General features: G+C 35.9%; 1 protein-coding gene across 3 annotated transcripts in view; it reads left to right on the top strand.

Moving 5' to 3' along the window:
• Positions 1–16,636, top strand: part of KHDRBS2 (KH RNA binding domain containing, signal transduction associated 2) — a 571,685-nt gene that overhangs the window by 261,094 nt on the left and 293,955 nt on the right. For all 3 annotated transcript variants that reach the window (XR_004957703.1, XM_036248791.1, XM_036248792.1), the window contains exon 4: positions 8,304–8,450. Coding sequence is in view for 2 of the 3 variants with exons in the window: in XM_036248791.1 (XP_036104684.1) it covers positions 8,304–8,450 (147 nt within the window). In the remaining variant the exon portion in view is untranslated. The remainder of the gene's footprint in view (positions 1–8,303; positions 8,451–16,636) is intronic.

Raw genomic sequence — 16,636 nt, 5'->3', positions numbered from 1 at the left:
CAATCAGACCAAGTTATAAATAATAAATGTGTGTTTATTTCCATTTCTTGATGGAGAAAGCTGTGCAGACAATTGACTTATTTATTTTGGAGGAGGATTTATGTTAAAAAGAATGTTCCCTGGGGTGTTAAAAAGAAAAAGCCTTCAAATAGCACTCTAGTAAATTATAACCCTGAGGATAAAATATGACAGTAATAATTGTAAAGGAAAAACCAAAGTATCCAACTTGCATGTACTTTATATCATGTGTTTTCAACTTCTTTTTTTTAAATTTTATTTTAGTGTATTTCTATCACTAGAAGAGCTACTTCTGGGAGAATAATTGGGATCTTTCACTATATTAATCTTTCAGATCATATATAATTTTATATATAGATTTAAATTTTAAATATTTAGAAATAGTCACATTTGATTAGTGATTACTGTGTTATTAGAGTTATCACTATCATAATTTTACAAATAAGAAGTTATAAGCCCTAAATAGTGGGGTAACCTGCTCAAATTTTCACAGTAATAAGTGGAAGAGCTGGATTTTAACCCTGGCCATCATGAATGGAACCTGGGCTGTTAACTGCCATCATACATGCCTTGCAATGTTATATGGTTCATGTCATGTACTGTAACTATATATTAATATTCGTTTGAAAGTTAAAATTCAAGTAAGTACAAGTGGTGATATGAATTTTTTTCTTATCTTTCTATAAAACGTGTGAGTGCTTAGGTTTAGAGTAATTTTAAATATACATTCTCTTAAAGTTATACATTTAAATTAACTTAATAATAAGTAAATCAGCATCGCACTCATTCACTCTTGGTTACATCTCATTGAAACAATACTTATTTGAAACTTTTGTAATTATACTATTTTAAGTGAATTTATTGTTCATAATAAACATCCATTAATATAAGAGTATGGCCTTGGAGTCAGGTAGGCAGAGCAAATTTCAATTTCTCACTTCCTGAATCTCTGCAACCAAGTTGCTTAGCTCCTCTGAGAGAAACCTTTCACTTTTTAAGTGCTTATAGTGTACCAGGCACTGTACTTGTGATTTATACACATTACCTCATTTCATTCTTGCATAAGAGACCTAGAGTTCCCTAGGTAGATTAAGAACCAAAATCTCAAAGAATTTCATAACTTTTTAAAAATACTATTGATAATAGATATCAGTACTGTTAATTTAAATTTAGATCTCTCTAACTTCACTATTTTACTTTTCACTACCCTCTGTTTCCTCCAGTGCCCACCTTAGGGTTCTATGAAGATAAGATATATAATGAGTACAAAACATGCAGTAGTAGCCTCACTGGAGATGTTCAGAGTGACATGAATAGTTGCCATTTTGAATTTTTATTTTTCTTAACAATATATCTTAGAAGACAGTATTTGGAAAGCAGCATTTCCAATCCTAACGTTCTAATTTGCAGGATGAGGGTGCCTTTGAAAGACAGTCACATGGTGAGTTATAAAATTTGAAATCTATGAGAAACTTTAGACTTTATCATGTCTACAGTTGTCTATTGTTTTCAGTGTAGTGATCTTGTGGAAAAATATCCTCTTACCTGACATTGTATACATAAACATGTCTAAGTTGAGCTGATGTGGTTAAATGGGATGGGGGAGAATCCTCATTTGCTCTAAAGTAGTTCATAAGGCACTTTTCTGTAACCCTCTTGGCTCCATATGTCACCATTTGAAAATTACCTCTCTGGCAACCTCTTCTGCTTTTGCATATGAAGAACAAAGTGTCTGCAAGAGTTTGCAGTTAAAATATAACCATGACTGGAAGAGGCATTATCCATGGAACCTTCTAAGTTCCTGTCTAAGGCACTTTCTTGGACCTGTGGCTACATAAGAGTGTCTAGAAGAAAGCACTGGTTGATATTTGTTCATAAGATTTTGGAAATATTTGTTCCTATACATAGACAGTAATAAAAAATATTTCAGTCTTTAAGATGGTGGCAGTCGTTGTTAAAATATTACTACAAAGTTTTCAGTCATTGGGATCTTCTCTCTGGACTCTAAAGTTTGCTAAGATTGATTCGTGGGTGGAAAGAGTAAGCATTGTATTTACAGAGCTATTGATTCTCTTGAACTTGGAATAGCCTAATAAAAACTAGTGCACCTGTCAATCCCATTATCCAATAGGTAACAAGCCATGGAAGGGACTGGATAGGTAGGACCGTTGTCAAAAAAGCTTGCTAATTCTAAACTGTTTATGAGCAGCACCAAAATACTCTTTTGGGTTAGTAGCTGCCTTTGTTTTGTTTACTTACATAGACTATGTTTGTGCTTATAATCACAAAACAAATACTTGATGCAGTGCAAATTACAATTACATAATTACTTGATTACAAAATAAATTATTATGGACATGCATTTAGTAAGAGACATATTGCATCTAATAATTATTTGGAGATATTTTTCTAAGCCATAAAGAAAATTATGCTATTAAATATAATTCATTTTATTCCAAAGTCTTAGGACAATACATGTTAATGCACTTAAAGAAAAGCTTATCACCCTGGACAGTTTGGCTCAGTGATTAGAGCATCAGCCCGCAGATGGAAGAGTCCCAGGTTTGGTTTCTGCTAAGGGCATGTACCTCCCTCTCTCCCTCCCACTCTATCTGAAGATAAATGCAAAAATGTCCTCGGTGAGAATTTAAAAAATAATAAAAGCTTATCAAGACAAAAGAGTAAAGATATGGCTGCATGATAGAAAAAAAAAGCAGCATAATGTTCACCCTTAAGTAATCTTAAGTAATTCATTCAGCAAGAAATGATTATCTTTCTCATGTCCTTTCAGATACACTTGTATATTTTGCATATACAGAATATATTTGTATTTCTCATTTGGGAGATGAGAAGATAATGAAACAGATATCTATAAAGGTAAACCACAAATTAGGATGATGCTGTAATACTTTGATCTAGGAACAAAGTATTATGAAAAAAAAAAATGGAGTTAATTTAACTACAGAGCAATGTATGATACAGTAACTTCTCTCTCACCATGCAAGTTTTTGGTCTGGAAGTATTTTAATAATTTAAAACACTTGAAATGGGAATTATTATACTATAGCAAAATACAATAACAAACATGTAAAAATAAATAAATAAGTTTGGGAAGAAATACCATTGACTCACAGTTTATAAAATCAAGGTGGTGGAATCTCAAACCATCAGATTGTCTTGGACATTGGCTTACAGATAGATAGATGATAGATAGATAGATAGATAGATAGATAGATAGATAGATAGATAGATAGATAGATGATAGATATAGATATATAGATAGATATAGATATATAGATGTAGATATATAGATATAGATATATATCCTCAGATAGAGTGTAATGGAAAGGGAGGTAGAGAAAGGGAGAGAGAGAGAGAAACATCAACATGACAAGGACACATCGACTGGCTGCCTCCTGCACAACCCCAACCAGGGCTGGGGGTGAACTGCAACAGAGGTTCGTGCCTTTGACTAGAATCGAACCTATGACTCTTTGGACCATGGCCGACACTCTACTGCTGAGCCAAACTGGCCAGGGCAGTTTACATATGTTAAGAGAATAAATATTTGGTTTATATGGTGAGTCAATTAAGTGGATGACATAAGGACTACTTCTCTAATTTAATATTTAAGAAAGATAACAGGTATATGATGTTACATATTATATATACATCTAGATGAACACACAGGTGTTTAAAAAATGATGAGGAAGATATCAGCTCAGTGATTCAGGTGTTCTGTCTGCTGGTGGTGTTGGTAATGGTATTCCTTTCAGAAAACTCTGGAAGAACAAAGTATCAAAATCTGGAAGAGCACAAAGAAGGAATTTATGGTCTACATCATATTATGAATGACTTATAGCATATTATTTAAAAAATACCCAAAGCAGATGCAGATGATTACTATTCTTAATTTGACAAACTGGAAATACTTACTCTCACTAGAATCCCACTGTAAAGAGTACTGGGGTGTGTGTGTATGTGTGTGTGTGATTTCACTGTGACTTATAAGAATGGTCAATTAACTGGTATCCCCTTTATTTCATAATGAGCTGGACATGTAAGCTTGGAAATTATCACTTAATAACTAAATTACTCTGTTTAATAGAGGTGAAAATAACTTGAAATTCCCCAGGAAATTTCAGGTGGGAGGGGAGAGTAATATGAGAATTAGAGATAGAAGAGGAAAAAATTAAAATTGTGTAATGAAGCAGAAAAAAGCTTGGGGCAAGAGGAAAAGGATTTTTTTTTTTCTAGTTTTCTGTGACAAGATTATCAGTGTGACCTCTTTGCTTCGTGCACTTTGATATTTTAACTGAAGTCTCTGTCACCCATAAGTGATTTTGAGAGTGGGTCTTTTCAGGTATTTTAAGAAATGTTGAGTTTTATATTACAATGGATGTTTGGCAAATCCAGGAACCAAATGGCTGGACTCAGTACCGGAGCACAAGGGGACATTTGATCCTGTGTCCTGTTTGGGGAATTTGTCTTGAATTATCTGAACTAAGGTGAAATACCCAGTTGAGAGCTGACTTAAGTCCTTACCCCTCAACATAGAATCAGGGTATGGAAGTCCTAATGACCCTGCCCCACTGGGCAGGGAAATAAAGAAGACCTTTCCTGAAGCCCATTTGTGTTATGAATGCAACATGAATATTCATGAGAAATTGTGCAAACTAATCTGAGCTCAACTTTAAAAACTTTGGATTCATGTCTTATTTATAACTGATGGTTGCCAACGGAGAGTTAGGGATCAACAGTGTGATGTGAGATCACTAGCATTTGTAGGTAAGCCCTTCAAAGAGGAGGTGAGTGAGAACCTTGAGAGTAGTAGTTTCTCCCGTAGAGATGGGTACACAGCTACTAAATCCGAATGTTCTGGGCGAGGGAAAAGAAAACTCAGGGCAGATGTGCTTGTTGTATGAGGACCTGTAATCTGCTGTAGGCTAACCTGCAGAGCACAGGGCTCCTTGGGTCTGGATACCAGGAAATGCTGAGATACCACTGGCTGAGGTCTTCTAGAAAAGAGAGATACCCATGGGGAAATCCAAATGTATAGAAAGTTCACTTGTGCTTGTATATCTGTACTAGCAACACACCAACAACTTGGCCTTTGGATATGAGATTATCTGGATGGCAGTCCGACTCTGTGATGCATACTCTGTAACTCTGGAAAAGTTTCTCTCTGTGCCATAGTCTCCTCATCAGTAAAATGAGGGAAATAACATTATCCAACAGGAAGTATAGTTATGTGGATAAAATGAGAGAATTCATGGGAAGTACTTTGTGTACCTTGCACCTAAAAAGCAACATCAAAATTATGAGTTCTATTTCATTACTATTATTGTTGTAAAAAGGACTTGAAGAAAATACATTGGAAAAGCTAAAAGTGTATCTTGAATTGTGTGGTTGTTGATTAAAAAAAAAAAAAAAAAAACTTGTACTTTTGGGGATATTTTTTCAGGTTTTCTTTAATAAGCATGCTATTTTGAATTAAGAGGAAAATTTTCTAATTGTTGAATTATTTCCAAGTCAGAAACATTTCTTTTGTAAAAGATAAAATATAAATGATAATTCCTATGAGAAAGTTTGCTTAAAAATTAGTTTACCAGTTAAATGCACAAATGCAGATCCAGTTAGACTATCTCCATGCTATTCTTTATAAAATAACTAATGAAATATGATGAGTTAAGAGCGGAGAAACCTGGTTCCCTGGATACAGAGAAGAACAACCTGCTCCCTGAGCTACCTACAGCTTAGATGTTTCCCTGAGAGAGAAATAACCCTTCTACTTGTTTCAACTACATTTATTGTGGTCCTGTTGAAACAGTCAAACATTTTAAGACACTGCTTAAGAATAGAGAAAGTAATATTTTTTGGAATAAATTTGTATTGCATTTCTTTAGTATACAAAACGTTCTTCAATTGTCTCAAAGCTCACAAAATCCTGTGAGATAAGTAATATTATTTTAATTTCACAGATGAAGGAATTAAATCTTGGGACATGTTGTGTTGTTAAAAGGCACCCCAATGAGTGAGTTCAAACATAACACACGTTTGGAGATATAAAATCTAGTTTTGAAAATCACCTGTAGCAGCGCATAATAGGTTCTGCTGTGTGAACTTGCCTTCTGAAGTTTTTCAGTGTTAATCACTTCTTGATCGAGTCCTGGCTGCAATCTCAACTAACACTTGACCCCTAGTTAGTTGCTTAATCTCTAAGGACCTCGGTGTCCTCATCTGTTTATATAAAAGATTGGGGGAGGAGAGAGGCAAATGTCTTTTCAAATAGCAAACTGCCTTAGTTTACAACATCAGCTATTTGGCTCAACTGCAGACATATCTAATCAGGCTCATTTTATTTGAGACACTTTAAAATAAGTGTCACAGTTCTTATTGGAATGCCACACCTCATAGCATGCAGACCTTATAACGTTTGGCTAACAAGTAACCCTTAATAACCAGCTGGAAATCAGTTTAGGAAGTTCTGAGGAGTCGGAATCAGGAAGCCTGGGGTTTAACTACTCCGGCAGTTGTGGTAAATGAGCGTGCCTCCCAGCAGAACCCAAAGAGGAAAGAAATGTTTCTTACACCCAAGGGTGCATATTCCTTTAGTCAAGTGCTGCGTCTCATCCCCAAACTGAGAATTGGGAGCTAAGAAAAACTTTTAAAAATAAAACTCCTAGTTAGAGAGAGAGAGTAAGCTTTGAGGAGTGGAGAGTGGACAGCCAGGCTAACAGGTGCTGCTAGTCCAGAGATCTGAGTCGGGGACGGTGATCAGGGAAGCAGGCAGGCCTTCCCATCTCTGCCATGGACCCTCTGTGTGTTGAAATGATGGCCATTTCTAATCAGATAAACACATTCACGTGGGCCATACAGGTAATTCATCTAAAATCAACAGCCAAGTAGCTTTTGTTTATACAGATCAGGTCTACTCGGCTCATTTTTTTCCTTTTCATTTCCATACAAAACTAAAAATTACCTTTTTATCCTTTGAAATGTAATGAGACAACTGCTTGTTAATTGAGGAGGGGGGTGAAGAAAGTTAAAACATAATTCATATTATTTATGTAAATTGTTTAACCAAATTTTGCTTTTCTGAATTCCAGGAAAAAAAGAAAAATGCAAACCTGGTTGCAAAAATAGGTTTGAATCTCAACTTTGCTGAAGCAACTGAGTTTTTTAAACTGAGTTTTTAAATCTGAAATCTGTGAATAATGTGCAAGGTTATTGTGATATTAGAAACGACTTGTGGAAAACATGTAGCACACATGAGCAAGGTATATGGATTACATGCTGATGAGCTTTGCACCTATGCTGAATTAATCAGCCCTCACTAATCACCTGGGTGCAGTACTGTGCAAAATCTGATCCAATGGGAATGCTTTGTTAGTTCAGCAGAGGATGTGTAGCTCATATACAATCAATGCCAATAGTGTGAACACACTCTCTCTTTAATATACTCCTATTGATCAAAATGATGCAACAGCCCTGGCTGGTTTGGCCCAGCAGTTAGAGCATCAGCCTGCGGACCAAAGAGTCAAGGGTTCGATTCCAGTCAAGGGCATGGACCTTGGTTACAGTTCATCCCTTGCCCTGGTCGGGGTCGTGTCAGATGCAACCAGTAGATGTGTTCCTCTCACATCTTTCTCTCTCTCTCTCTCTCTCTCCCCCCTCCCTCCCTCCGTACCACTCTATCTGAAGATAAATAGAAAAATATTCTTGGATGAGGATTATAAAAAAAAAAATAATGATGCAACAAATGGAGAAGATGTGGGTGTGTAGCTCAATGATAAGCTGGGCCGGTGAGAACTGGTTGGGAGATAAACCTTGGTTTTGCATCCTTTAATGGCAAACAAGTAACCTTTCACCACTTCTCAAAAGGTAGCTAGAAAATTCTGGTTTTCTTAAAGCACAGTGATAACCTTTGGTTTATTATCTGCAAAATGTTACTTGTCAGTCACAAAAACAATCCTTTTCTCCAGAATGTGGGGGTGCACACGGAAGAGTTAATGGCATGTCTGTTACTTTTTTTCAGGGATTTAACATTTTCATTTAGCTGATTAAAATCTGTTGTAGATGATAATTATGCCAGTTTTTTTTTTTTAATCATTCACTCAAAAATGATTTTAAAATCTTTAAATGGATTGTACCAGATTTGTATTTCTCAAAGGGTTTCTACTTATGGAAAATTTGCTTAGATTATACCCTTGTCATAGTCTCAATAAATGTTAAATCAATGCAAAATGAGTGGATTTTATTTCTAAAAATAACTTCTTTCACAGGAAGAAGAACTAAGGAAGAGTGGGGAAGCCAAATATGCCCACTTGAGTGATGAACTTCATGTATTAATTGAAGTGTTTGCTCCACCTGGGGAAGCTTATTCACGCATGAGTCATGCTTTGGAAGAGATTAAAAAATTCCTGGTTCCTGTAAGTGTTATTTTCATTTTTTTTTACAGAGAAGTTTCTCAGCAGTATCTATTTTTAAAATGTGCATTTGCTCTTCACTGACTTTTTACAAGGAAACTCATATTGCAAACTAATTATTCATAGAGTTTATAAGAACATCAAATAGTATAGAATAAACAAAACACTTAGCAGTATTTGTGCCAGTGCATCACCAGGAAGAATAAGACAACACATCAACACATATATATAACTGAAATGTATACTTTTCTTTTGTGTCTTAATAACTTGATAATAGGCATGTATTATTGGGAATTTTTTATTAATAAAGCATTTGCAGGTGTAGTGGGAACAAAAAGATCACATATGTAATATTTGTAACAAGACAATGATATTGTTTGAAAATATCAACTATATTTTTATGTGATAGCATGCAAAGTGCTGGCTCATTATAAAACATAATGTAAAATAACCAGTATTAATAGCACCAGACATTTGTTGACATGAATCAAACGTTGGAAAAATTGCATAATGTGAGAGCAACAAAGAATGTTTGGTTAGTAAGGCAGTAAATTCAGGGCTGCATATTGAATAAGGTTTTGTTCTGAATTTCTAAAAAATTGAGGAAGGTTAGATGAATGAAACTTTTCTAAAGGTTGACAATTTAGCATTCTAAGAAGGGGTCATTTAAATAGAAATCTTGGCATCAGGCTTAGAGATGGGAATAAGATAAACAGAAGAAAATGCTGAGGAAGGTTTTCTGAATTATCTGGGCAAAAGTTTGAGAAAGAGAGATTGAGAGAGAGAGAGGGAGGGGAGCTAAAATTTATCTGTGCAACAAAGAACACGGTAGATTTCTAAACTAATCAATGCACTCAGAGGAAATGGTGAATAAGATTCATTGAATGACAGTGATTTTGAGATTCTCTCAAGACAAGGTTATAGAATAATGCCATACTGCTCCAGTTATTCCCTGACATTATATGAACACTGAATTTCTGCACAAATTATTATCTAGTGCTTATCTGAACACCTCCCTAAGTAGATTCTATATTTCTAAAGAATGAGGATGTTATGTATGTTCTCTCTTCCTTTTTCCTCTGAGCAAAATGCCTAGTACTTTTGGGGAAACAGTTTTCTATGTTTATCTTAGACCAAACTGCTGGTGATATTGAACATATAGAAAAATGCTAGGACTGTATACATTACTAACTCATTGCATGAATGTAGACAAAAGTCATTTAAATTCTGGGAGCTTCAGCTTATTTGTCTGTCCTTCCTTCCTTCCTTCCTTCCTTCCTTCCTTCCTTCCTTCCTTCCTTCCTTCCTTCCTTCCTTCCTTTCTCTCTCTCTCTCTCTCTCCCTCTCTTTCTTTAAATTAATTTATTTTTGTTACAGATGTTTCTCCTTTTCCCCCCATTAACACCCTCCTTCTGATCCCTCCCCCACTCCAACCCTAGCATTGTTGTCTATGTCCATTGGTTACGCATACCTGCATATAAGTTCTATGGTTTATGGTTTATGTCTTCCCCCTCCCCCTTCTGAGGTTTGTCAGTCTGTACCCTACTTCTATGTCTCTGGGTCTATTTTGTTCATCATTTTGTTTGTTCATTATATTCCGCAAATAAGTGAGGTCATGTGATATTTGTCTTTCTCTGATTGGCTTGTTTTACTTAGGAGAATACTCTCCAGGTCCCTTCATGTCATCTCAAAGTTATTTGTCTTTGAAAAGGAGATACTTATAACTGGCTAACCTCTGTCACAATTATTGTGAATATTAATGGAGCACTGCATATGAAAGGACATAGAAAATTACGGAGCACTACATAAGTAGAGGTTTTTAATCTATTTTATTTTTATAGTAGATAGTCTTAGAATGACTTTTTGGGGTGAAATATGTAAGATGAAATACTGTTTTATTGCTACACATATATTGGACCTAGGCTGTAGGCTAGGTTAACCCAATTCTATTATAAATATCACTAATACATCTTTAATCTTAGACCTCATGATGCTTGTGATCATTTCATTACATCTTCTCCAATGAAATATACACTGTGAGAGGGCAGGGGTAGCGCGCCCCTCTTGCATTCCCATCATTTAGCAGCATACCTGGCAAATTAGTGTTTGATGGTCTAACTGAAGGCAGGGCTGACACGTAAGCCCCAGGAGCACTGCAGAGGGAGAGGAGAGCTCTCTGGACCACGTTTGGGGAGTAGTACCCCACAACCAAGGTGCTCCTGCTATATACAGACCCAGAAGAAGATGGAAAATCTTACCTTGGCCGGTTTGACCTGTCCCTGTCTATCTCTGGGATTTTCTCTCTGCTTGTCCAGCTGCACTTTTACTGCACTCTGGACACCCTGATTTCAGTTCATGCAATAGTCCAGGCTGCCTACTCAGTAAGGACCTTTGGAGATTCTCCTCCAAAATATTGATATGGCTATCTCCTTGTCATTGAGGTCTTGGCTCAGCTGTTAGCATTGCAGGAAATTCTTTCCTGACCACACAGTCTGAAATAACCTCTCGACATTTGTACAATTCTATTGTGTTTCGTTGGCTGCCTGATTTAACATTGCCGTTCATTGTCTCAGTATGTTCTAGACCTCTTCACATATTTGTTTCCTTATCCCCTTCGGATTATATATATTATATGTATGTGTATATATATAATTTACCTTGTCTGCTCATTGTTGGTTTTTCGGCTAAAATATAAATGTCACAAGGGCAGGGTCATTGTTTAATTTCACTGCTTTATTCCCCTTTGAACTGTGCCAGGCACATAAGAAACAAAAAATATTTTTTATGAGAGAATCAATGATCGAATGAATAGCTTTTGAAAAAATAAATGATTTTGATATCTCTCCACATTGTATGAGCAAATGTTACAATCACTGAAAGTCCTCCTACTTGATAAATGTTTCCCGTTTGCCGTGTCTGCCTCAGCACCAAGCAAAGGATGGCATCTGTCTACTTCATCCATCACAGCTGCAAGGGGGAAAATGAACTGCCAATTTCTTATTTATTATATGGAATCATTTGGTGATCTGGGTTTCTTTTGACGTTGGATATTAAAGTCCATAGAAACACTAACATATCAGGACATTAACATTTACAAGCCTCATGGGTGAAGAATTACAGCCAGAAAGAGGTATGCTAGACATCATAGAAAGCTAACGTAGAAGAGGACTCCAAAATTCACTGATGATCTAGTTCCTCTACAAAATGCAGTGTATTTCCATGGTTAGAATTCCTCTTCCTGGATGTGACCAAGTATTTACACAGTTAGTCCATTGTCCAGGGGCTGTAATTGTCTAAGATTGTTGTTGACTTTAGAACATACAGCTGTTCATGAAATGTCTGAATGCCACAAGATGCTGGAAAACAGCACAGTTTTAGTACTTTAAATGAATTGTCACAGACAAGAGAATTATTATTGCCCAGGGAAATTTTCTGCTTGCCGGTCTCCACTGAGGCACTACAGTTTATCAAAATGAGTAGAGTGGCAGGTCAATAAAACATCAATAAATTGAACCTTGCTAATTTTAAATGTTGAGTTCCTTGAGCAGATGCTGTATTAAAGTTGTCCTTATCTTTGCTAATGATTTGACAATGACAAAAGGGAAATAAAATCTTAAACTAATATATGTGAATGACCTTGTCTTCCCTATATAAGCTGTAAAGGAGTAAACAAGTTCATTACTAAGTTTTGTAATGCTCCTTTCTTTTTATTCAGGCACTAGGATTTCACTTAATGTTGTGCAGCGTGTGCCTCCCACAATGCTTTGGGGCAAATTGACACTGTGGTTTGTGAATGGGACCTGGTATCCCTGAATACAGTTACCCTTTCCCACTACCCCTAGTCAGCAGCTTCACTTAATATATTGATACTGTATTTCATATTCCTAAATTGGCTGACTCTCACCTACAATTAAATTTAATTAGTAAGTTTCACTAATGCTTAGTAATTAACTCATGATTGAAACATAATGCATTGTATCTCATAATTAGAAATTACAAAGTATTTAGCAAAATTCTGCTCATTGAATGTGAGTTTATACATCCTTTCATCCTTCAAAAAGTATGGTTCCATACAAACAGGAAATTAGATTTAGGTCACTGATAGAGAATAGATTACTTTGTTACCTCCTGAAGAGTTAGTTATTGACAGCATTAAGAGATCGCAGTATTCATTTTTACCAAGACCTGTCATGGGCTTCACATCTTTCCAAGTGCAGTATGCTACACAATAACTATAATATTCTGAGTTAACAGAACTTGAATAGTATTTGTCATGCCTGGGTTAAGACACTAATGATCATCACTGCAGGTTTGTATCATTTAAGGAAAAGGCATTCACAGAGAGACATTCACAACTTCCCATGTTTAGTTTCTTCTAAATGCCAGAAATACTGTTTGAAGCATTTTATGTGCCTTCTATAATAACACCTAGTGTGTATTCATATATACTTTATACCTGTGTGCAAGTTTATATCTGGGTTTGTGGTGTGTGTGTATCATTCTGTTAGTGTCATCAGTTTCATGTATAATAAGACTAAGTTAATTCAACATGGGGGTGAGGGTGTGGGGAGGATCAGACCTGGTTGTTTATTTCTTTCCTGCACTAGATTGGATGTATTATTTGGTGAGAGCCATGATTCTTGAAATGGGGCTATTAGGGTATATTATATCATTTCAGGATTGAGATATTGGAAACCTATATAATAAACCTACCAAGAGTGTGACTATGGAGGAAAAGTAAGACCTTTTCCTTCTTTATGGTAAAAGCAAATAGAAGACATTCTTGCTGTATATTCTTCAAAGACTGTAATCCTAGCTCTGAAATGGGAAAATGGCACTGATTGTTAACAGAAATTACACAAGAAAGTAAGTACATATAAGGAAATAAGCAGAGTATTTTCAGTCTAGAAGATGGAAGAAAACCTAGACTTTCATGCACTGAAAAAAAATTTTTGTAAGGTTTTGGAAGATTATAAACATAAGACTATCTCTGAAATGTATGTTATAATTTAATAAGAGGTGACTATTTGGTCAGAGTCTTTTATGCAGGTGAATATGTAGGAGAAATGGTGTATTAAATAAAAACCTACCAGCCAGCAAAAGCAACATTAGCAAATGGTAAGACCCACAGGTGGGGATCCGCAGATGCGTTTTGGCTGCCTGATGGCAGGGCTCCTGCAGATGCAGCAACAACTCCCTATAGGCAAGAGAATGATCAGCAACAGTAAAAAAAATAAAGTTCAGGGCAGGGAGGGAACCAGGATTGTAACCTGGATATTGTCCCTTTATTGTTGTGGTTGTTGTTCAACAGTTGTCAAGAGTTTCCCCAGATTGCTAGCATCGAAGCCAATGAATTTCCCTTTCTTTCCCATAATTAATGGTATTTTAATAGTGTGGTAACTAATCGCACAAAGCACAAACCACATATATTTATGTAATTATTACTTGCTCTGAAAATACCTACATAGGGCTGTATTGCTACAGCACTATGATTATATTCTGATTACATTATGAGAAATTTATAATCAGCTAATATTGAGTATTCTTATCTGATAAGTTGTAATGGATAATACAAGCCTCTGAATTAGAAAAAAATTAAAATCATTACTAGTTCTTAGAACAGAACTAATAATAATTATTATGTAACTAATTAAATGATCAATTTAATTATTATTATTATTATTAAAACCCAAGGCCACTTTAGCATTGCTAATTGATTGACATAACCTAGAAGACAGATAAAATAAGTGTGATTTGGCTACAAACCATAATCCAAGTATCTTCTTATTACTCACCTTTACAAATAATCGAATTTTCACTTACTGAATCTAAGACCAGGATGGGATCATCGGGCTTGTATCTTAAAAAACAATTTATCACTAATTATCTTTGGTCTCATTTGATGCCAGCATTGTGAATTCTCCAAGGCCCTTTTTCTCACGAGCTCTATTGCTTCTTAGAAGCATCGTTTGTTCTCCTGTCTATCATCACCTGGGTTTCATCTTGATCAGTAGTTACTTCTTCCCTGCTAACTGATATTATAATATTTTTTAAAAACTGCTTTTTGCAATTCCATAGGCGGTCCTAGCATGAAGGCTTAGCAACATTCCTAAAAAAGTTATCTATGTTGCAAAAGATCTGTAGTTCCTAAAGTTACAGGTTTGATCTCCAAGGCAAGAATGTCACCTCTTAACTTTATTGAATTTTAGTATAAGGAAAATCTTAGAGGTCTAAATAGAAATTTTATATAATATTCAAACCATTTATTAAGTGCTAATCCTATGCTTTTACATGATAAGTATGCCAACACTGACCTGCAAATAGTTTAATAGTTTAATCAACTAAAAAAGACTCATAATTATTAAAGAATTTGGTACAAAAAGGAATCTAGGCAGAAAAAAAGCTCAATAATCAGAATTGTTAAATAAAGTGTATAATTTTTAACCGAGTAAACAATTTAAATGAGTTAAATAAATGGTAGTAACTAATGCAAGGTAAAAACTTAGTTTAAATTCAATTCAACAAATATTTTTAAGCGTCAAATATATGCCAGTCATGGTTTAGAAATTTGTGCTACTTCAACACCTGCCCTTGTAAAATTTAAGAGCCAGATAAACCTGATGGAGAGACATTTGAGAAATAATTGGAATGGGAGACCAGACTAGATAATAAGGACACTATGTACAATAACCATGACAGACCAGGCAACACTGATCCAACTGAAAGTATTATTTTCTAGGGTCAGAAAAAAATCAATTGCTGACAAAGACCATCACCCTACAGACCAGGGTTAAGTAATTCCATGAGACGGAGAGTGAACAGAGAGAGGGAAGACTGAGGTGGGGGAGAAGAGAGTTTTGATTAGTTTCCTGAGGGCCTTTGATATCCCACACAGCATCTATTTTATATTGAATTTTTTTAATGCAACAAGAAAACTCATAATAGGATATTTTAAAACAGAATATTTTTGTGAAATTAAATATTCCTGAAATGTGTCCTCAACTTCATTTCCATCAATTAGTTCATGCTTATAATCAGCTAATTTTTACGATACAGTGTTAGCCGATTTTGAATTGCCCTTCCTACCTCACTGATCTCATTTTACATCTCTGAAGTTTCTTTCAGCAAGCTGCCATAGGCGATGTATTGATTCCTCCAGAGAGTATTCAAACTAGATATCCAGGGAACTTGGATATCTCTATTCCTCCAAGAAACGTTTCTTCTGTCTGATCTCTAATCCTTGCTTTTATCCCTGTCTGTTCCACCCAGCCTCCCTACATAGTGTATTTAAGGACGCATATACACCACTTCCTTAGAATACAAGTGAAATGGCTCACTGGATGGGCTGCACTAAACATGGTACACACAGGAATTCATTTTTATTTTTCTGTAACCAGCGATTCTTTCCTTTTTATTCATTACCAACAGCTTGAGCAAATCACAGAGCTTTCCACTGGTTCTCCTAGAAGAAGAGTCTTAATTTATGCAATTTGGGTTTTAAGCCCCATTAGTTCCAATTTATGATTTGAATTTCAAATTCAATTCCAAGTTCCACTCCTCCCCAAAAGTATGGCCCAAGGGATAGCAGGAGGGAAGGAGGCATGGTCTGCTCATTTATCTCCTTCCACTTTCTCTACCCTCTGGCTTCTGATGCTTCTGAAGCTGTGTGAATGGTTTTGGCACAGGGGTGGGTGGGTGGGGGGTGGTAGGAGCTGATATGAAATGAAAGAAAGGTGGGTTGTAAAACTGGTCCTGTAATAATCTGGTTAGTTTGGTTGGTTTGAGATTTATTTCAAGCATTTTCTTCTGATGGGCTATATGGAGGATAGACTAGCAGAATCAGGGCCAATCCTCAATAACGTGTTTTCTTCCTTCCGGCTGAGTGATCTCTGGGAGAGCTCAGGGGTCTCACAGTGCAGTCCTTGCTCTCAGTAGTCTCTTCATGCTATTCCACCACCTTCCTTCTCCCAGGGTTGCAGGTGAGTTTTGTCCTGGGTGCCAACTTGTTCTTTCTCTCTGAGAGTTTGTGAGATTATTCCACCTGTCCTTGGAGTTCAAGAATTTTACCAGGATATGCTCAGGTTTGGCTCTTTTCTCATCAACCCAGCCTGGACATCAGTGAGCTCTGTCAACTGGTGGCATTAAGGCTTTATTTCAAGAAAATTCTCTCCCTATGATTTGTATATTTT

The sequence above is a fragment of the Molossus molossus genome, unplaced genomic scaffold (genome assembly GCF_014108415.1).
Source record: "Molossus molossus isolate mMolMol1 unplaced genomic scaffold, mMolMol1.p scaffold_m16_p_8, whole genome shotgun sequence".
In the NCBI taxonomy this organism is placed as follows: Eukaryota; Metazoa; Chordata; class Mammalia; order Chiroptera; family Molossidae; genus Molossus; species Molossus molossus.
This window is presented reverse-complemented; position numbering and strand designations above follow the sequence as displayed.